This window comes from Siniperca chuatsi, linkage group LG3, assembly GCF_020085105.1.
Source record: "Siniperca chuatsi isolate FFG_IHB_CAS linkage group LG3, ASM2008510v1, whole genome shotgun sequence".
NCBI classification, from domain to species: domain Eukaryota; kingdom Metazoa; phylum Chordata; class Actinopteri; order Centrarchiformes; family Sinipercidae; genus Siniperca; species Siniperca chuatsi.
The window spans coordinates 27701109-27723672 of NC_058044.1; the positions used below are offsets into that span (position 1 = coordinate 27701109).

At 41.1% G+C, this 22564-nt stretch overlaps 1 protein-coding gene across 13 annotated transcripts in view; it reads right to left on the reverse strand.

The window, feature by feature from the left end:
• Positions 1–22564, reverse strand: part of ctnnd1 (catenin (cadherin-associated protein), delta 1) — a 31448-nt gene that overhangs the window by 7291 nt on the left and 1593 nt on the right. For 6 of the 13 annotated variants that reach the window (XM_044188894.1, XM_044188886.1, XM_044188888.1 and 3 more), the window contains 13 exons: positions 15827–15974; positions 13634–13708; positions 13391–13516; positions 12878–13170; positions 12619–12709; positions 11361–11551; positions 10818–11073; positions 9110–9181; positions 8125–8275; positions 6288–6489; positions 2174–2291; positions 1333–1489; positions 57–74 (listed from right to left, as the gene is read on the reverse strand). In XM_044188894.1, the coding sequence (XP_044044829.1) occupies positions 57–74; positions 1333–1489; positions 2174–2291; positions 6288–6489; positions 8125–8275; positions 9110–9181; positions 10818–11073; positions 11361–11551; positions 12619–12709; positions 12878–13170; positions 13391–13516; positions 13634–13708; positions 15827–15967 (1891 nt within the window). In that variant the 5' untranslated portion in view covers positions 15968–15974. The remainder of the gene's footprint in view (positions 1–56; positions 75–1332; positions 1490–2173; positions 2292–6287; positions 6490–8124; positions 8276–9109; positions 9182–10817; positions 11074–11360; positions 11552–12618; positions 12710–12877; positions 13171–13390; positions 13517–13633; positions 13709–15826; positions 15975–22564) is intronic. The other 7 variants (XM_044188896.1, XM_044188897.1, XM_044188899.1 and 4 more) reach the window with 2 other exon arrangements.

Below are 22564 nucleotides of genomic sequence, written 5' to 3' on the forward strand. Positions count from 1 at the left end.
ACACCAACAACAGGCAGCAGAAGCAAAGTGCAGTCATACAGAGGTAAGGAGCTTACCTTTGGAAAACCACTCATCTGTAGCCCAGCTCGAAAAGGGGAGAGAAGAAGAGAGGAGGGAGGAGAGGATGACCGAACAGGAGGAAGAGAGAGCATTTACAGTAAATAAGAGGAAAGCAGCCATAACTGAGCCACCCAGTTAACACCTGCTTACTTCCCAACAGCACTGCTGCCACCTTACAGAAATCAGCAATGTGACATGCCAAGTATGAAGACCAAATAAAGCTGGACACAGCAGCTCATGTGACCATTTTATAGACACACACATTGTAACTGCTTCATACAGTATCAGTTTGTGAATGCATTGCTGTGATATATTTCAGTGCAACACACTGGAAAATTATAAATACACCAATAAGCTGATATCCAGTGTGTGATATCAAGTGATCCGAGACATTTCTTGTATTCTACCCCAATGATTATGATGTATCACATCTTTGTCTTGCATAGCAGCTACTTGTTGCAATCTTCTCTTTCATACAATAGTACAGTCTATACTGCTGTCTGTTCACACACATATCACATTGTACAATCTAATCTGGCACCATGTAAAGAATTCTCATTACAGCACCCCTGAGCAGTTTTTCTGTACAGATTACTGTTTAAAAAGTAGCAATCATCCCATGGTTATGTTTATTTGATAATAATTATCTTTTTTTGCATTAGAGCTTTAGGGCTGAAATGATTAATCGAGTGGTCGATCATGAGAAAAAAATATACAACTATTTTGATAATCGATTCATCGTTTCAGTCATTTCTCAAGACAAAATGCCAAACATTCTCTGATCTCAGCTTCTTAAAAGTGAGGATTTGCTGTTTTTCTCTCTTTTATATCACTGAATCTTTTTGGGTTTTGGTCCAACAAAACAAGTTTTTTAACATGTATATTGTTAGCATTTCCTCACTATATCCAAGTAAAAAGAACATTTAAAAAACAAAGACAACTACTAGGGAGGATATACAGTACAGTAGAGTTATTAATATGAATGTTGACATATTCATTGTCACTGCAAAATTTTTTATAATAAAATAGGCAGTGTGTAGTTGAGAGAAAACAAAATCAATACTCTCAGTGAAACACAAACAGAGAACAGCAGGAGAGAAGATGAGCTTTCTCGCAGTTGGGGAAATTGTTAACATTCCTGTTGCGAGCAAGTGGTTTTGTTTGCGCAGGTGTGTGTGCGTGCGTGCGCGTGTTAGTATCAGTGACATCATCGCAAATGTTCCTCCTACTGAATGAACAAGTGCAGGTTATGTCTGTCTCTGTGACACAGACCTTTGCTCTTGCGGGAGCTGAAGCAGCTGCCCTTCTGGCTGGAGGGGGCGGGGCCCTGGTTGAGGGGCACGGTCTCCTGGTAGCGCTCATAGCCAGGGATTTCACGATGCACCTGATAGGACAAGTTCCTCAGCAGACACATGCTGTTCTCTATCAACTGCAAAGATGGAGGAAAAACGGTGGGTTGGAGGAGAGAGGTGAAAGGGAAAATGAAGAATTGTTAAAACTCTCAACCTGCCAAGTTTCTCACTGTCAGTACATCACATCACCTACTCGCAGTGCCTCATACACCCTCCTGTTTTAATTATTTAATTACATTTGGTTTAAAAGAGTACTCCACCGATTTAGCATTGCACTCCTACAACATTGTCGCACTCACGATGGGCAGTTTTGAAAAAAAAAAAAAAAAAAAGACAGAACCAGACATATTGTCTTATTAAACGCATTCTTCTTTCTTGTCAAAACTTGGCACCTATATTACCCACAATGCAACTCGACTGCCGACAGTTTGGTCAGAGATTCCAGTGTGTTATGCTAACATGTCCTCAAGCCGCTAGCTTCAAACAAAGATGAGGAGCAAGCTAAAGAGGTAAGGTAAGCTCACTGCTTTCCAGCTCCACACCCCCAGATTTTTTTAATTTTTTTTTATTTCAGACACCGACTCAAGTGATGTCACTTGAGGACATTTATCAGACTTTGCGCAGCTCCCACTGGAGCCACAAAAGGCTTTATACAAATTTTTCACATATGCAGTAGTACTCCCCAGGACCTGTAAACTGACTCTGATGTGTAGAATCAGTGCAGTTCCCCTTAATGTCAAATAAATCAGAGCTCCACCTACCTTATTGTCAACGTCTTTACAGTCAACCTGGGACTGGACGATGTACATGAGCGAATCAACCAATCCTGTGCACTCCCTCAGCTTTCTCCTCGCCTCACTTCGCTCTGAACTCACATTTCTTCAGACGAGTGGAAAGTTTTGAAGAGGAGAAACAAGAATGTAAAACAAAACATGGATTAGCAGTGTGAATGGTTGGAGAAATAAATGAGGCAGTTAGAAGGAAAGGAAAGTCAATTTTAGTGACTACAAAAGGATTCCAGCACACAATGCTTGAACACACCCCCAAGAGTTGTTTGAATAAAACCCCTGTTAAGTCTACTGGTTTACAAAGAGAGATCAAGTTACAGCTCTGGACCAATTCCTTCAACTGCTCTCCGACTCAGTGCTACTTAGAGATCTAATAGAACTGAATGAATGGAAACATGTGGAAAGTAAGACCCAGTTCTTCATTCATTGATGTAGAAGGCATGTAAAGAAGAAAACTCTGTGGAATGATTTTCAGCCTTGGTCTTTTGTGCTGGTTTGTTTTTCCCAGTGACAGACACGCCCTCTCACACAATACCAGGACACAGCAGGGAGCACTGATTTCACTTCACTGCATAGTTCAGGACGTTTATTTACATGCTGCAGTAGGCAAACATTTAGAATGTAAAATGCAGACTAAATCAAATCAGGACTGCAGCACAGAAGAGAGCCCTACTTCTCAAAGAAAGAAAAGCTTTAAAGTGGTCATATGCTTTTTGCCGTTTTCCCTTTCCTTTATTGTGTTGTGTCCAAAGTCCACCCCAAAGGGAGTTACTCTCTCCCACAGAAAACACTGCTCCTGAACTGCCTGAAAACAGCTCGATTGTAGTCCAGCCTTTACTTCGGTAACGTAGCTACTTCACTATGTAACACGCATCATAATGCACGAATTGAGCAGTTTCCACAAGTACACCTAAATATGAATTTAAAATGTTAGAGACCCTCCAGGCAGTCGATAAAGTTATTACTGTGATGTAGAGGCAGTGCACAGTTAAAACGTTACCTATGAAAGATACATTAGTTACAGATTAATAATTTACCACTCTGAAACGTCTTGCTCCAGACTCGGTTGTGAGGCTGGTTCGGGTTGTTGGAACATGTATGGCTGAACCGAAGCCATAGTTACCGGCTGAAACGGCTTTGTTTTGGATCACACCACCTTGCTCGTCAGGACCCGCCCCCCTCTGCATCTGATAGGCTAGTAGTTACCTAGGTACTGTGCATGTGCAACTCCCAACAAAGATCAAATAAAAGTGAGATGCCTCACTCGCTAGCTAAAACGGAGCGTTCAAGACCGGGTGAAAAGAGGTGCTGCAGCAATATGCAGTATGAGTAAAATAAAAAATGGTGTTTTTTGAAAATGAAACCATGTAAACCTATTCTGGTACAACCCCAAAATAAAATTATGAACCTGAAAATGAGCATTAAATTAGCCAGATTTATAAAATTCTGATGTCAGGTGTGGTCACTGGCAGTACATCTTCAGGAAGAAACTGAACTAAACAGAAAATGAAATATCTCAAAAACTAATGGATGGATTGCCAGGAAATTTGTCCCCCCTCAGGATGAATTGTAATAACGTATATGGTCCCTTAACTCTCCATCTAGCACCATCATCAGGTCTAAAATTGAATTTATGTAATACTTTGGTTTATGTCTAAATACCTGCAGAACTAATGATATTCCCATCATCCTCAGCTGTATTTAGAATGTTAGCTTGGTATGTAAGCATGTGAACAAGCTAAACTAAGGTGACCATGGCAAACATTATCTGCTAAACATAGACTGACATCAGCATTTGGCTTTAGAGAATTGAGCTCAAAGTAGCCTCACAGAATCCTACAGAATCTGGTTACATGATTTGTGGATTCATAAAATTCTACCTCTGGCTGCCATCTGCCATTTTACTGCAAACCTGGTCAACTACATAATACAGATTTCATTGTTATCCATTAACTAAACAATTTCTGCCACTTTTTTATTGGGGGTTAATCATGGAGCTCACTGATATCTCAGGTATTTATTAGAAGTGACGCTGAGCTCCATCTCATTCCTGCGTCGTGTAAAATGCTGGGCACATGGATAAAGCAAGTCATCGGACCCACGTGAGTCAGCCTCGTGTTGAGACACACTGGTTTAAACAGATGTAGGCGTAATGAAGCTACATACAATAGGTGTAAAAGTCTCACCTCTACAGCTCTACTAGACTTCAGATTCAAATGGGACTGGGTTTACCTGAAACCCATCATGATCATCTTTTAATACAAAACTTGTCAAACAAGGATTTCCTCTTTTATTAATATGCCACTGAGAGTAGGTTTACCCGGAGCACAGACCAAGAATCTTCTACTTATTGCTTATTTCAAACCTCTACACTGTATTCATATTACCTGGAGAGGTCTGTGATTATTACTATAACTATTTCCTTTCCTCTGCTCACCTACACAAGTTTCTATCCAGGTTACCTATGACTCAAAAGGTCCTCTGAGATTTTATTTTTAAAAACAGGGACGTTCACCCCAAAATCAAAAATACATATTTTGCCTCTTCCCTGTAGTGCTATTTATCCATCTAGGTTGTTTTGGTGTGAGTTGCAGAGTTTTGGAGATATCGGCTGCAGAGATGTCTGCCTTTTTTTTTTCTCTCTCCATATAATGGGACTATATGGCACTCGGCTCAAAGCGGCAAAAAAATACATTTGAAAAACTAAACAGCAATGTCTCTTTCCAGAAATCATGACCCAGTCAGTCAAGATAATCATGAAACTGCTCACAACAAGGTCTGTGGTTTTTCAAATGTTTTTTTTTTTGGCAGAGTACCATCTAGTTCCATTATATTCCAAAAAGCCAGACATCTCTTTTTTTTTTTTGGGGGGGGGTGAACTGACCCTTTAATATGTCTAGAATTTGCGTGTAACTATAGCAGCTTTCAAATTATTTTGATAGCATACGTTTTGTTTTTAGAAAATTTAAACAATCCAGAGGAAAAAACATCTGGTGCAGCCAGTGTACCGCTTTCAGCACATTCATATAAAATAGTGCCACTACAGGCAATCGACATTATTATTTATTATCGCATTTATTGCACTTACTACTCCAGTGTCTAGTCTGACACAATACAGTCAAGACAATTTCTGCAAATACCAAACTTTTGTAAGTCTTCAAGATTACCAAGTTATTCACACATACTTTTTTAGACCGGCAAATGAACACTAATTAACCGTGTGGTTAAGGGGAATGCATTGATAACAGACCGGCAGGCTGGAACATACTGTTTACGCTGTGTAAGTCAATGCCCCACTGTCCTGTGCTCGCCCCCTCCCTGTAAACTCTGAAATTCCCTTCTTCACCCTCTCCTGATCTCACAGAGTTACTGTGAGGCTGCAGTTCTCTTCACTGCAGCCAGATTTTTTTCTTTAATAAATAACTGACATTTAACCCTAAAGTCTTTTAATGAGCACTATATAAAATTAAATAAGATATCCTGTTTATATGTGCTAATAAATCAAGAGTAAAAGGCTTCTGACTTGCACAATAAACCACATGCATCATTCCATTACAAGTTTGAATATGATTGACCTGCATGGAGTGCTTGGTGCTTATTGGCTTATTTCTTTAGAGTAGCTTTATGAAAGTATACTTTTTGTGCAGTTATTGTATGGATATTATCCAAAAATAGAAAAGTAATCAGAAGCAGCTATTACAACATTTTTCTCTTTTAAAACGGATTATAAAAAGGTTGATTAAGTGCAATAAAATTTCTTGTGATGGGCCAGTTTATTCTGATTGAGCAGGACCCATTAGGCATTTGTATTAGTGGAATAAAAGGCTTTACATGGACATAGCTTCTTTCCTCCCTCTTCATCGAGACCGCTTCATGTTTTTCCCTTCCCTTCTGCTCTGTTAACTCGTCATTGCTCCCTTCCTCCCTCATACTTCCCACTGCTCTGTCAGTCTGTTGAGCTGGCATGTTTCCATTTTCCTCTCGTCTAGATCAACCCTCCCTCCTTCCATCTCCTCTATCATCAGTAGCAGTCAAACAGCTCTGCTCAGCTCTCTGATGCTACCTCCATCCCTCCTTCCTTCCATACCTCAGGCAGCCTGCTGTGTTGGTGAGGGCCGTCTCCCACTCAAGATGTCTGGGCTTGCAGTTCTCCTCTCCTCCTCCTGCTCCGTTGCTCCCTCGCTCCCAGCCTGAATGGAGCACCATCACCTCGTCGGAGAGGGCGTGCAGTGCATGGTCCACGATCTCCATTTTCACCGCATCGTGAGACGACAGGTTCCACAGCGTCCCTAGGAAAAACGGAAAAAATGAACATATGCAAAACTGCCATATTTAATTATGAAGCCTACTTCCTCTCTTGCCAAATGTCTTTCAAATTACAGAGAATGAACGGAAAACAAGATATTGCAATAACGGGTGGCAGGTGGATAGTCATATTTCCTGATATGTGTGGAATACCAGCTCTGAGAGCTTACATTAAAAAGTGTAGGGAGAGTCTATGTATGTTCCACTACGAAACTTTAGATCTGTCCTGGACGTTTTTAAGAACTTGTTTCCACATATCATGAAGCAAGTTGGACTAACTCTGGCTCTCTTTGGGTCTCTCTGACTTCACTGAGCCAAACACCAGTGATCCCGGATAACCGGTATCATGAAGCTGGTTGTCAACTAGCTCTCAACTCTGGGTTTACTGTCGCAGCTCTGAGCGTGTTCATGTGAAAGAGGCGGGGTTATAATTACAAGCAACATCATCAGAACCTTCAGTGAAGTAGTAGTACTTAATATGTTATGAGATGAAACAATGATACGTGCAGGGAAATTCAGTTATCGTCACACAAAAAAGTAATAATCAGCGAGGTTTAATGTATTTAATATTTTCATACAACTTGAACATGATAAGAAGCTGTACAAACATGATAGACAGAATTGTCAGCTCATTACACTCCATTTCCATCTTCAGTCTGACATTGCCTCCACGCTAACTGATTTCCATGGGGGAGGGGGATTCGATTTTCCCTAACCAATCACTAGAGACCAATGTATCCGCCTGAATCTAACGTCATTTTAAGTCAACACTGATGCGGAGCCATGCCAACATACTGTTTTTGCCGGGGTTTTATGAGTGGAGCGGAGCAAAGTTAAAACAAACTATGATGTCGGGCGATACTGAGAAGACATGCAGTTCTTTTAAATCGTTTTAGAACCGCCTCTATCTTGTCTATAGCGGTCGCGATTGTTGTTATTACTCCTCCTAGGTTCTAAAATCAATCAATCAATCTATCTATCTATCTATCTATCTATCTATCTATCTATCTATCTATCTATCTATCTATCTATCTATCTATCTATCTATCTATCTATCTATCTATCTATCTATCTATCTATCTATCTATCTATCTATCTATCTATCTATCTATCTATCTATCTATCTATCTATAATCACCGTTCGTTTGTACAGTATTTAGTGTGGTAGCCTAAACAGTCCCTCTGCATGGGTTTAAAACAAAGCTTCTAACAAAGTGGACACACAGAAAGCCTGGAACAGCAAAGTGACTCTATAAACTCTGTACTCATGTCTATGTTGCAGCACAGGTTACCATGGCGATCTACCCCAGTTAAAACTGAGCCATCTTTGTGATACTGGAAATCTAGAGTTAAGCCCATAGATAGCTGGATAATGCACTAATCTCACTTACAGGTTCCTGGACAATCGCTGTAGAATGTGGTTGTGACTGTTGTTTTTTTCTAGGTTGGAGAGTTTTAATGGGACACACATTACTAAATTGCAAAAAGCTACAACAACCAATGACATTTAACCAAAAGTTCAACCAACTAATCAGACCACAGTCCAGTCCAGAAGCACAACATCTTGTAACAGTCAAAGTCATGTTTACACAGTTTGTGTCTCTGCATGTGCTTCTAACCTGTGATAGTGTCAGTGAGGTCCTGGTCATGGGTCTTCCTCAGCAGCCTGACCAGAGCCGGCACTCCGTCACAGTTCTTGATGGCGATCTTGTTGTCTGGATCTTTGCCATACGAGATGTTCTTTAGTGCTCCACAGGCTGCATAGTGAACCTATAACAAAGACGCACTAACAGCTTATTGACCTATTAGTCATGATGGAGTACCACTTAAAAAACAGCATTGATTCACATACATGGATTTAGTGTAGTAGTAAAAACAGTGTCATGCCCTTGTAACTGTTGTACTACACAAATTACATGGGTCTTGGCAGTGCTACCAATACAAGTAATTGCCTGTAATTAATGGTAAATTAGTTGGCCACATTTCTTACATATTTTCACTATAAAGCAATGTTATGTTTGTAAACATCCTCACATTTACATGCATTTGTATTATATGTAGCATGTTTTCATGATATTATACTCTTTGTCCTCTTTTGTATCTCAGCTTTTCACACAACATACCAAACACACACACGCTCAAAAAAAGTGTGTGGAGTCTTTGGAACCACTTAAAAGCGTTAAGAGGATGCAGTCGCTGAAATGTGAAATTAAGATGCTTCTTTGCCTCAAGAGTGGAATGCATGATGTGGTTTGTCTGGTAATGCCCATACAAACATCAGCAAAACATTGCCACAGCTTGTGCTAAATGAAAGGGAATCATAGAAAAACCACAGAATGTTTTGACCGAAACCATATTTAGCACAAATGTTGACCTACAGGATCTGAAGAGAAGTCAAATACGTAATGTTTATTTCTATTTCCCTTTCAATCGGTATTAGTTGTGAGTCTCAGGTTCACCTTGACTCAGGCCAATGAACTGTTGCAGTATTACCTAAGAAATACACTACATCCCTTAAGCCTCAATTTTACCCCAACTAGTCCAATCATAACACACTTCTAGTAAAGTAAAGAATGAAAAGAAGGAGAAAATCAGCAAACTGACCTCTTTGTTTGGGCTGTCAAGCATAGAGACCAGCGCTGGGATGCCTTTCAGACGACGCACATCAGACTTCACCTGGAAAGCAAAAGGACGTGTCACGTAAGTGGTGATGTGGATGAGGACCAAGTTTACGGTTTTTAAACAGCCCAGCAAATCAAAATTATGTCAACATAAATAAATTAAAAAAGTAAAAGATGCAATGCCGTACAAGCAAATTAAATCCGAACATCAAGCAAGAAAAGTAAAGCACAGGACACAGGATTGCATATTGGACCTTCAATAAAGAAGAAACATCCTGGAAAATGCTTATGAAGGAAAAAAAAAAATACCATGTGCAGATTCATAAAGGAAGTCCCACCATAACAACTGAAAGCGCATTAGGTTTCTTAAAAAGGTAAAATTAACTTTCTTGGCATTCACAAGTCAAATGTTGCAATGTCAACATCGAAAACTGTGCAGACAGCTGCAGATAATGTTTCATCATGTAAACCCGAGCAGACACTGTACAGATTAAGCCCAATTTTAGCAGAGAATTGGTCATCCCCGACTGATTTTAAAAGTTGAATTTCTGCCAGATCGGTTGTTGTTTGACGTGCAGTTTAAGGGTGGTCACGATGCCTGATTAACTGCCTCAGTGACTGATTGGATTTCTAGTATGTCAGAAATTTTGGTTGGCTGTCTGCAGTTCCGCGGTTCGGTTTCCCAACATGGCTGCTGTCAAAAAGTCCGTTATTAAACTGTAGTGAGCCTGTTTTAATATTATTGGAGTAGTATTTTACATGTTGTGGCTAAAACTGTAATCTTGACTGAGACTGCTGTGATATAGTTAAAACTGAACTTGGCTGCAGAACAGACCATATTGTGTAGCTCTTCCAGCCATTTGCAGCTCCATAATTTTCTTTTTTTTCTCTCCTTACTTTCTGTTCTTAGTAGAACTGCACAAAGTAATGCTGCCTTTCTCTCTTTTTGTCAACATTGAGGACGCAGTCGTCTTGTCTTGAATAAACTTTATTGGAATTGACACTGAGCAGCCATGTCGTGTCTGGTCAATTGATCTGTACAGTGTGAGCATAAAGGGCCGCACTGAAAGGCTGATTAAACATGTAGTGCGAGTTAACACAACGTACAAGATCAACAAACAGCGTCTGTCCAGGCTTAGACAGACTTCTTCAATGCATGATTTTTCCCCCCCAGTTTCTTGTAAAGCTTTGCTATATTTTACGTGCATTCTATGGTTCATGTTATTGTAAACACACCGTGTGTATCGCCAATGAGTCCAAACTTGCAACTAAAGACTTCACTCATCAATAAGCAAAATCAAAAATCATCTTTCTAAACAAATTCACAGTTCTACATTTGGAGCCAGTTCCAATTCAAAACCAGCTCTATATCCAATATCCAACCTTGAGAAGAAAAAAAAAAAAAGGTTTCCACTGTCTGAGGTCCATCCTGTGGTTCTCCACCCATCCAACTACTCCTTATCTTACTTCCACTCTGATAAACTTATAACTTTTTGTCTGGCTCTACTATGTCTTCTGTTATACATGACTCAATCATCAACAGAAAAAATATATAAATAATCATCTTTAGTCGTGAGAGATGTCGCTTTGACTTTTGCGCTCCTCAACCAACTGCTATAACTTAAAGTCCATTCTACTCCAAGTTATACTGAATATGAGTTTTATACCATACAAATATGTGCATCTCTTACTTTATCATTCTTATAGGTGAGATGCTGCAGGTATGCAGCTGCGTTGCTCTTGACGGGGTCCAGCCTGTAGTTTAGCATGGTGATGACCTCTGGCAGCTCTGGTTGACGCCAATTACTGGGGCCGGGACCTTTCCTTAGAGTGCTGTCCAATGAAGCCATGCTACCTCTTTCACCCTGGGCCAGCGGTGCTCCTCCTCCCCAATAGTAAATGTCCCCTGGACCGCTCATGTCACCATCCAAGGTGCCCTCGTAACTCCTGGGGAGGGGGGAGAAGATCATTATGTGCATGTACACATTTTTTGAGGACACACAGACATCCACCAATGCAGACAGAGAGGAAAGGTGGGAAATTACACGAGTTTGCACCTGTAATTGTTTAGTATTTGATTTGAAAACCAAAACAATAACAATTCAATATTTTTTTCCCTTTACTTCATATTTTCTCTAAAATATAAGTGATTGTGGAAGGGATAGTATGTGCACTTCTTACACACATAAAAATTACAGACACTACATACAGTGCATACACACAGAACAGCTTACCCAGCCCTGCGTGGGGGCCCATGGGGGAATGCATGGTGGTTGCGGGGCACAGTGCTGTAGTGCATTGGGTGTCCCATGCCATAGTCGGGCTCATCATAACCTATGCTGCGCTGATCATCCTCCAGACCGTACGGCTCTGGGACAAACCTCGGGATGGAGGATAGCTCCATGGCACTTCCCATACGCCCAACCTACACAGAGACAGGGTCCAAAATAACAGAAGCTACAAGCCAAATGCTGTGGCAAAATGTGTGTAGGGTAGTCAATTTAAAATCCTACTGAATTCTTAAAGTTCCCTTCCAGACACGTTTTAAAGTATGTAAAAATACTATTGTTTAACATGGTTATCCCACATAAAAAGTAAACAAAAAAACTCTGAAAAGGGGCTGGAAGCACATCTCCTCTTTCTCCCTCATTGAGAAATTCTGGATCTCTGAATGCCCCGCCCACCACCGCTGCGTGTTAGGTTGACCGTTGCCGGAAAGAGCATGTTTGTGGCTGAGAGATATACATCCATGGTGAGAGAGCGGTGCGCGTCAAGATGACTAGAGTTAGAGGAAACATTGGAGAGATTCAGCCGTACATGTTTGAGCCTCAGTCAGGCACAGATGAGTCTATTGTGCACCAAAATCGGCAACTAACAGACGTATCAGAATGGTAAGTGTACCATCTTTTATTTGTTAGCTTGCAGCTGGCAGTGGCTGTCACAATGTTAGTGGTTGTGAAACATAGAATAATATCTGCTACGAATTTACAGTGTGTTCACATTGTTATTATGAAACATTAGTAGATAGTGGAAGGAAGCTCTGGGGTCCGTTTACATCCAAAAACTGCACACTCTACCACGTTTGCTGTCAAAACTTTCACTACGCTAACTTAGTGCAAACTCTCGCTCTCTGTACTGACAAGTCCGCTCTGCGCTGGAGGTTTCAGGTTTCAGGTGGCATTGCGATTGTCTTTTGAATTTGTGATGTCCCAAATCTAGCTTGCCTTGAGTACATTTGAATCTCAGATTTTAGGAACGTATACAGACATCTCCCCCTTAAGTAGAGGAATGGAACACCTCTCTAGTGACAAACTTTGCACAGAAACAAGTCAGTAAAATCAAGAGAGTCAACATAAGAAAAACACATTTTTGAGTGGAGGGGTACATTTATCATATAGCATGGAAGCAAAACACCAAATTTAGCAATATAATCTTGCAATCCTGCTAAAAGGAAAGCATCAAAGCAAGTGATACGGTGATTGTTTAACATACCTGTGGCTGAGCAGCATAAGGGTCCAGATTGTTCCTGCTGTGGGCTCTGTAGCTTGGATCCAGAGTTCTGTAACCATCTGGATGGATTGGTCTGGAGATGGGGGTGACAGGGAGGTTGAGCGTGAGAATAGGAAGAGAGGGAAATAATGCCCATAAAGATTATCAAATTAAATTGGAAGATAATGTCTACCCTGTCTCAATGTCTTGAATCGTAGCTCAGCTGTGGTTACGTAAACATGATTTTCAACAAACACGGTACCTGTAGCGATCATCCATGCGAGCTCCCCTGCTGAGGCTTGCGTAGGTTTCAGTCGGGGGTCCAGTGCGGTAGTCGTCGTAGCCCCCTGGCGGTCCGTAGTGGTAGTTGCGGGGCACGGTGTGAGTGGGGTAGTCCATGGGCATGCCACCTCCGGGGGCCTGCCTGTAGACCCGGTCCATGGGGGCAGTGTAGCCCCCCATACCTGTCACTGAGCCCCCGCCATCCAGGGAAAGTGTGTCTGACAGGGAGGGGATGACTGTGCGAGTGGTGGTTGTCTTCACTACTTTCTTTACCTTAAAAGAGCAAAAGAAGGGAAGCAGGAGACAAGATTCAACAGTTAATATTTACAAGCTTGAAATTGCGTATGTCACTTTGCAGGACACACTTTCAAATTAATCCAGAAATACAAAAGAATCCCTAATCTGACAAGCAATATTTATGCAACAAAATGGTTCTTCTTTTGGTAATCATTTAGTGCTGTATTCTTTGTGAATTTCCATTAGCTCATGTTACCGTGGTTTCTGTGCGCCGCGTGGTCCCATCTTCAGTGGTCTCCACAGAGACAACAGGTGGCGACTCCTGGGGGTCTTCCTCCACCGTGTATGTCTCCTGCACCACCTGTCCAGGCTCCATCCTGAACTGCACACACACATTTCAGAAAGTAACTCAAATATTGGTCTCACATGGGATTTCCTTAGAGTTAACCTTGTTAAGAATTAAACAACTGAAACAGAGAGGGCCCCAAAAGATGCTTACGTGATGTGTCCCGTTGATGTAACCCTCGTTCAGTGTCAGCCTCTCTATGTCTGCATCACAGGGAATGCGGCCGTTCTGCAGGGAGGAAGAAATGCATATGAGGGGATCCAGCACACACACACACACACACACACACACACACACACACACAACTGACTGAGCAGTTTAACTTTTCCAGTCAGCCAGAGCGACAAGCTACTCATGTACAGTACTGATCAAATAAAACAAAAGTGAAAGCAGTAACCATCGTCATCTTTCATTTGAATTTTAAACCCAGCTTATCTTGTGAAGCTCAGGCACTTTGAGTTGCATGGCAGCTGAAAAAATAGAACCACAAACAAAAACAAGCGTGCTGTTTTTAAAAATCAAGCGAAAGTCAGTGACAGTTGGTCTGCACAGACTGTAAGAATGGCACAAACTCCAAAAAAAGATACATAAAGATCATGAACATCGACATAAACACACAGAGGCCTAAACACAAACAATGAGGTAGGTGAATAGAACACACTCATGAATGAACTGTGATGATGGAATGAACAGATGAAATGAAATTAGTAATGAAATAAATAATGATCCATAAAGGGAGACAAACAAAGAGATCAAGGGAATCGACACCACCAGCATTGCCTGCCCAGGAGGGTAATGGGTGTGGTTCCCATTCCAGCCACAGGGTCTCTATGCATCTCTACTGCCATTTCTGCAGTTTTATCTCCATTACTATGGGGGTAATGAAATAAAGGGGGCACGGGGGATTCAGTGGTCGCATGCAGACAGAAATGTTGTATTTTCAAATTTAGAAACCAGCAATAACTTGCTGAAAGCTGGAAACAGTACTTGCTGGAGTGACAACAAAGTGCCACTTTGCCCAGATCAAATAAACAAGACACAGATTTAATTAAATTAATATTCTTTTGTTCAGATAAGGACTCAGTCAGAGAGAATAGTAGAAAGTGCCAGGCAGATGTGAGCGTGTGGGAACCTGTAAAGAGTGAGGTTGTGTTGCCTCTCTGGGAGAATGGCAGAGGCATGCTGAAGCCTTTGGGCTATGTAAACACACATAGCAGAGATAAGAAGCAGCACAGGCTACATTTCTGTCCTGCTCTCACTATAACACACACACTCTACCTATATTTCTGCTCCTTATAAGCCACTAGAATTACCTGGAACTGGGACGTGTACTGGCAAATGCGTGTCCTCATGCAAGAGCGACACACAAAAGAGGGAAAGTGAGCAAGTGGGAAAGCCTGGTTGTTTGAGAGTTTTTCAAAGTTTGCCTCAGGGCCAAAAGAATGTGTGTGTGTGTGCGCGGTTTATTCACACCTGCTAATGACAGACCGTGTCAATAAGGAAACGAAAAGAATGAGCGAGTGTGGGTGTGTGCGTCTGTGAGGTAAACTCAGAGCATGAAGTCACAGCAGTCTCTGAACCAGGTAACCGACTCACACATGATAATGATGGTGTGTAAGCAAACAGCAGAACACACGCTATGAAACTAAGTTTTTTTACCAAGAATTCACAGCTGATGAAGCAGGTCTGACTGGACCCTTGTCCTAGTTAATAGACTGTGCCCCACTGAAAAAGCAGCTGAGGGACGTCTTATACATGAAATAAAGGCAACAAATTATAAATAAACCAGCTGGCTGACATACTGTAGCTACAAAGGTAAACTCTTGATGAAAAGCCCAATATGACAACAAACAAAATGTCAAGCAAGACATCGCTCTGCATGCAAACACCCATGGACAAGTCAAGACAAACATAATGATATTAAGCTTGATTGTTGAAGAGATAGGATAAGGATGAGAGGAATGAGATTTATTTGGAATGAGACATGGGCGGTTACTGAGGAACCAATGGAGGATGGAAGAAATGCGTGATCAAAAGCTGTGAGGAGCAACAGAGGGTGTAAAATACCTCATCAGGAAGGCTATATTGGAAGGTGCTACAGTTGCTTTATTTGACTAAACTTTTAACTTCCAAAATTCAAGCATACGCAAAACCCACCGAGGGGGTATTTTTCCCCCCAGGTAAGGTTTAGGTTCTGTTGCCATCCAGCCAGTCCACAAAGATGGGATGGGGTGACGGTGGAGATGACACAGGATGAACTCGGATCAAGGGTGAATCCGAGGGACTTTTCCATGGAAAATTAGCATGAGGGTGGGTGGAACGGGGGCGGGGTCTGTTCCGTGTTACCTGCATGTTGGGGAGGGGGCGGGGCAGGGTGCCGGCACACGACCTCCGCTCCTCCTCCAGTGCTCGGCTCAGCATCTCAAACTGCCTCTCCTGCTCCCGCACCGAGGCCAGCAGGGAGGCCGTACTCGCACACTGCTCCATTCACACGCTGAGAGCAGAGCACAGGACAGGACAGGACAGGATCAACACCAGAGAGTAGAAGAGATTCAACCAACACCGGGATTTCATCAAAGAACAGACATACAGCGAGGCCGAATCACCCAAGTAACACAGATAAATGCAGAGGGGCCCTGGCACCGTGCATCTGGGAATGCACACACTGAAGTGCTAATGAAGTTGATATTTAGAGGTAAAAAGCAGCAGGAGCTGACGCAGGAAGGCAAAGCAAGGGAAGATAAATGAGGGAGAAATAACTGGGGAGATAAAGAAGCAGGTACAGAGAAAATGCGAGTATAGACTACCGTCACTTTCAGTGCGTTTCTTCACCTTCTGCTATGGAGGGTTAAAAATAGAGAGAAAGTGAGATGACGAGAGACAATTACAGCAGGTTTTCAGCTGCAGCATATGGAGATTGTTAGCGCTTCTTCATTCCAAGGATGCAGAGAAAGTGTGAATGAATTCAGAGGAGTTATCAAGAAACAGTATCACACCATCAAGTTCCACCAAATTTGAAAAGCCAGAGGTGTTTTGAACTGAGAGGGTGTGCTCTCCACAGAAGGGAAAGAGATGGCAGGCCTTGTTTTCCCTCGCTTACTGCTATACTTACTATACTCTGCAAGTTATAATACGGATGGTATTTCATTTGCATGCCATCCATGACAATTTACCAGGACCGGGGATTACATTAAGACTATTTCTTTAGAGCCTGCCTGCTAATCTCTCTACAAACTCAAAGCAGTAAATTAGATTTAAAATTGCAGGAACTGGTCGATTACTTTTTTTGTTATGCATTAGATTTCTAATCAATGATCATTTTCTGGTCAATATTGTGATTACAATTATTAAATCACAGTAACTGTTTCAATTTCAGGTGACAAAATGATTTTATTTTACATTTGCGCCCCTGCATATATTTTCACATTTTCAGCGTGAGTCTGTTTTAGTGTCACTGTGCCTCTGCTAAACAAATGTAATATTCAGTGCTTTATTAATTAAGGGCACAACTTTAACTCCAAAGCAAACTTTACTTCCATCTGGTTTACAAATCAAACTATGGTGATCCAGACAACGAAAACAACAATTCACATTCAAATTCAGAAGCAAAGATTGAATCTTAAACTTTAAGTTGATAAATTTTTTCATTCTGCTTACAAACGCTTTGTTCAAAAAGTTGGTAGAACCTGTCTGCGCCTCCTTCTGAACTTTTACTTTCCTATACATGGTAAGTTTAATGATAATTCAAATGTAAAGTGCTTGACACTAGACATTTCAAGCAAACAACATACTAGAAAATCCACTTCATTCCACTGATTATGAAAGCAATAAAGCATGACAAATACCAATGATCCATTATGCAGCAATGTGCTTTCAGAGAATTAGAATACAAAACAGCAAAGAAAAGAAGCAGAACATTTGATTTTTAAATCGTCAGCTTGGACTTGGAGGATAATGCAGCTTAAACACATGCCACAGATGACCTAGGCCTAAATTACAGTGACATGATAATCACTTCAGCCTAAATTAAGACAATGATAAAGTCCTTTTTCTCAGACTTCCTCAGAAAGGACGCTGGTGAGGGAGGAATGATTACTTCAACAGTGTCTGTCTAATAACGGGATGACATGAGCGTGGCTCATCTCCAAACCAGGGCAAAAACCATTTTCTACTTCAAAGTTCACTGACTCATGTAGATCAAATCTGCTCTCCATCTGCGCACACAGGACTGGCTGAGTGAACAAAGACTCCTGTATTAAATTTGAGTGTGCACACGCACCAGCGTGAGTGTGGGCACGCATCTGTGCGAGGGCGAGTGATTGTGTATGTGGGTCAGAGACTAAATAAAAGGTGGCAAGTGTGTGTGGCTGACGTTGGTTATATCCTTAAATACTCAAACAGATCTGTGGCAAGTTTTGGTGAAGTTAGTGTTGCCTGGTTTCTATCCAATTGTGTGTGTGTGTGTGGGGGGGGAGAAACACACATTTGTAGACAGAAACACACACGCACAACCATTGTCATACATTCCACAGTGAGATTTAGCGTGTCATATCCTGTCTCAGCTGTTGGAAGCTGTCCTAATAAGGGAGCCCTTCACTCTTTCATTGTGCTGCTCTCATCCGTCTCTCCCACCAATGTTTTTCTTCCCAGCCAAACACTTCAATCCTGGAAAGAGAGCGGGCGCCGTTACTTTCTCTGACCCAATCTGGGCGTCCAACCACAAACCGACAAAGTGCTTCTTTAGTGGATAATGCTCACAAACTGAAAGGTGGTTTGAAGGGATCTCAAGTTCATATATGCATCCCATGAGTAAAGCTAAGAGTGCATTAAAACTTAAAAGTGAATAGCTGCTGAAATCCCAAACACAAAAAGAAAACTAAACTAAATGTGGCAGCAAGCTACAAATAAGTGTTTGCTGTGTCATGAAGGTTGCCTATAGCAGCTGTCAAGTTTTACATTAGGGACCAAAATATCACCGTGGCAATGGAGTACTGACACCATACATCAGATAAGTCAACATACCGCAGTGTGGGTTGTTCTTTGTGGCTCTGTCAAAACATCAACACTTTTTCGAGAGCATGGAGGAAAACAGCCTCTTGTGCCTTCGTCCAACAGAAAGACAGCCCCACACAACCTCTGAAGCTATGCGAGTCCCACCACTAACATTCTTGTGGCAGGGAGCAGTTTCTTGTGAGAGAGTTTTAAATGGCTTTAGCCACTTAAAGTCTGGGCATTAGTCATTAATCTATTGTAAGGCCATTAGCAGCAACGCTAAATCGTATCTGCTAATGGGATAGCCCTGGAATTACACTGCTAAGCCACTCACCATCCTGAGCAAACACACAACATAGATCATGCACACACTATCAGTGTCCACTACTCACTGAAAACCTTGTGTAGTACACACTCACAGCCAGTCTGTTGGTCTATCACCCAGTGCCCACCGAGTATTGTGACTGAACTGTATTCCCACAATATCATATGCTATCACTGCTATTTCAGCAACTTAGTCACTGGTGGTTGCAGCAGCCTGACATGCATTCTGTTCTAGTCTACACACACACACACACACACACAGCTGAGGTGAAGCTATGGTAAAATGCTGTTGTGGCTTGGACAAGTGCTCCGCTGACTCAGCCTCATTTGAATGGTCACACAGAGATTTGGCCTGAGTGTGTGTGTGTTGTGTGTGTTAGCCTTGGCCCACATCCAACTACTACCACCTTTACCATCCTGACCTGAAACCATGAATCCCCCCCCGCCCTTCTCCTATGCGGCCTACAGTGTGGTAGCTGCAGAGAGAGTGCATATGCACACACACCAGCCCACACTCACATTCGCTCACACTCCACACAGGCTTTTCAGGGACCTCTGCAAGGCCAGCTGTCTAATCTACAGGACGACAACTTACTATTCTTAGTGAGGAAGGAAACGTACAGGCAACTATAACTCCGAGGGCAAAAAGGAGCCAAAATACGGACCAATCAGTTCAAGTATACGAATACCTAACTGGAGTTAGGAGATATATGGATATAATATTACAACTACAACTAACGGCAAAGTTAGTCATAGAGTTTCACAAGGTTCTGTGCTTGGACCGATTCTATTCACCTTATATATGCTTCCTTTAGGCAAAATTATTAGGAAACACTCCATAAACTTTCATTGTAATGCGGATGATACCAGATTATATCTATCGATCAAGCCAGATGAAACTAATAAATTAGCTAAACTTCAAGCATGCCTTAAGGACATAAAAACCTGGATGACCTGCAATTTTCTGATGTTAAACTTTGACAAAACTGAAGTTATTGTACTTGGCCTTTTAAGAATAGGCTTAAGAGTTTCCTCTTTGATAAAGCTTATAGTTAGGGATGGCTTGGGTGAGTCCTGAACCACCCCTTAGTTATGCTGCTATAGGGCTAGACTGCCAGGAGACTTCCCATGATGCACTGAGCTCCTCTCTCTTCCTCTCCATCTGTATGCATTTTTAATCGCATTAATGCACGTTACTAACTCGACATTTTTTCTCTCCTGTAGTTTTGTGCTTTCTCGTCTCTCTCCCTTTTCTCCTCCTGTCGCTTTCAGCAGGTATTTCTGCCTCCGGAGCTGCAGAGTCTGGATCTTTGATTGTGGGCCGCCTGCTGCCCCCGTGTTTCTGCTCGACAACTGCTACTACAATTATTATTAGTCTTATTACTATTATTATCATCATTATTGTTCCTATCACTATCATTCCTATTATTATTATTATTATTATTATTATTATTATTATTATTATTTTATTAATATTAGCACTACCATTACACTACATTATTATTATTTTAAAATTCTAGGTGGAATTTGCATTGTGCCCCCCCCCCAAAATCAACCGGCAGCAGCGGATGGCCACCCACCCTGAGTCTGGTTCTGCCCGAGGTTTCTGCCTGTTAAAAGGAAGTTTTTCCTTGCCACTGTAGCCAAGTGCTTGCTCATGGTGAGTAAATATTATAAAGAGTACAGTCTAGACCTGCTCTATATGAAAAGTGCAATGAGATAACTTCTGTTATGAATTGGTGCTATATAAATAAAATTTAATTGAATATTGATATGGGGCTGTATATCATCTGGGTTTTTGGTCATTGTAATATAATGATTAAGCTTCAATGTTGTCTTAAATGCAGCATTACAGTTAGGTGATAAAAGTTATGTTCTAGCTGAGTGAAATTCACAATAAATGCCTCTACCTTCTTGGCTATCATACCCATATTACAAATTAATTTCTCCCCAGACACGATATCTTCCTCTAGTTTAAGTGAAATATTGCAACAAAAGAGCTGCAATAATGATTATTTTCATTATTAGTTTTACTATTAGTTTTACTACTATTTTCATTAGTAGTTTATTTCTGAGATTAATCGTTTAGTAAATCAAATGTCAAAGAAATTAGAGAAAAATGCCCATCACAATTTTTCCAGAGCCTAAGGTGACATCTTCAAACTGCCTGGTTTGTCCAACCAACAGTCCTACATATTGAATTTACAATGATATAAACAGATAAAAGACGCAACCCCTCACAATTTGAAAAGCTAGAACCAGCAAATGTGGGGCATTTTTGCTTGCTTATTAATAAGTAAAATTATTTATCGATTATCAGAATTGCTGTTCGTTACTTTTCTGTCGACTGACCAATCTGCTAATTGTTTCGCTGTGTGAAATAAACAGTCTACTGGATCATTATACCCCATTATTAATGGATTTGATCTCAGTAACAATATCCTCTACAAAAGGGTTTCCAGCACTGTTTTACAAAAAGAATAGAGGCCTATTTCACACAGCGATAAACATTTTCGTGGGGTAAATATATCAAAGCATTATCACTAATACCATCATATTATTAATATTGGTACTGAGTCAAACATGTTTTAGGACTGGCCGATATGATCGATATCAATATCATGGTTTTATGTACTTTTCCATATCGATACACTGGTTTATCACAATATGTCAAATGTTCCCAAAGTTAATTTAAAAAAAATAAAAAAAATCAACATATAAAATAAACAAATTGATGAGTCATTTTCTTTGTTTATAAACAGAATTTTGCTCATAATCATTGATTTTGGCAACACAATTTTGTAAAACAATAACACATTATCTTTGTATCATGAGTCCACTGAAAGTCAACATATTATTGTATTGTCACCCAGCTGTAAGACTGTCGTATTTAATTATAGGCCAGCTCTACATCTTAGTCTTCACTTCAACTTAAATCAAAAACAAAATGTTATCACAATCACAAAACACATAAATTCACTAATATTACATAAAATATTTCAAAACACATTTAAAACTTGACTAATAATTAACATTCTTGGTCAACTGCTATATGAAAAATGGTCAAACAAACTAAAAACCAACGTTCAGTAGCGGGTAAAGATCTACAACTGGTGACTTGCAATCAAGAGCGTGACCAGCGCTTAACAAGGAAGTTGGTTAAATTGCTGCAGTGAGGACCATAAAAGTGCTTACTGACACTCAACCTTTCCAAGAAGTTAACCATCAGCACTGAGGGACGGTACTATAAGGCAGTCTCGCTTCGCCGCTTTAGGAATCTGTGCACTTTGATTTCACTCTGCACACAATAACACATCTCATATCATGTCCTCCCCTGCATGGAAAGCCAGCTGACGTGCTCAGCCTTCAAATAAAAACACAGACTGTAGGGGTAACCGTTGAAAATAGAGAGAGGAAGAGAGACGCATGAGGAGAGCGAGAAGACAGACAGGGAGGAGGAGCAAATATAAGAAAATCCCAGCTTGTGTGTGTCAGAGGGACACACCCGTGGTGTGCTCTGAAAGCCCGTCATTACAGAGGCTCACAAATGATAGCCCTGGCTAAAGCAACAAGACTTCAGCCCCCACAGACAACATGGCTAGGAACAAATTCTAGGCAGCAAAAGAAATGTCCAACTAGTGATTTTTTTTGCCCCTCCTTTTTGCATCTCACAGATGGGACATTTCTGAGAAAACAGCATGTCCAAACTTGCTCACAATCGTTTCCATCTCTGTTCCAGCAGGTCAAAGCAGACATGCCTACAGGGTA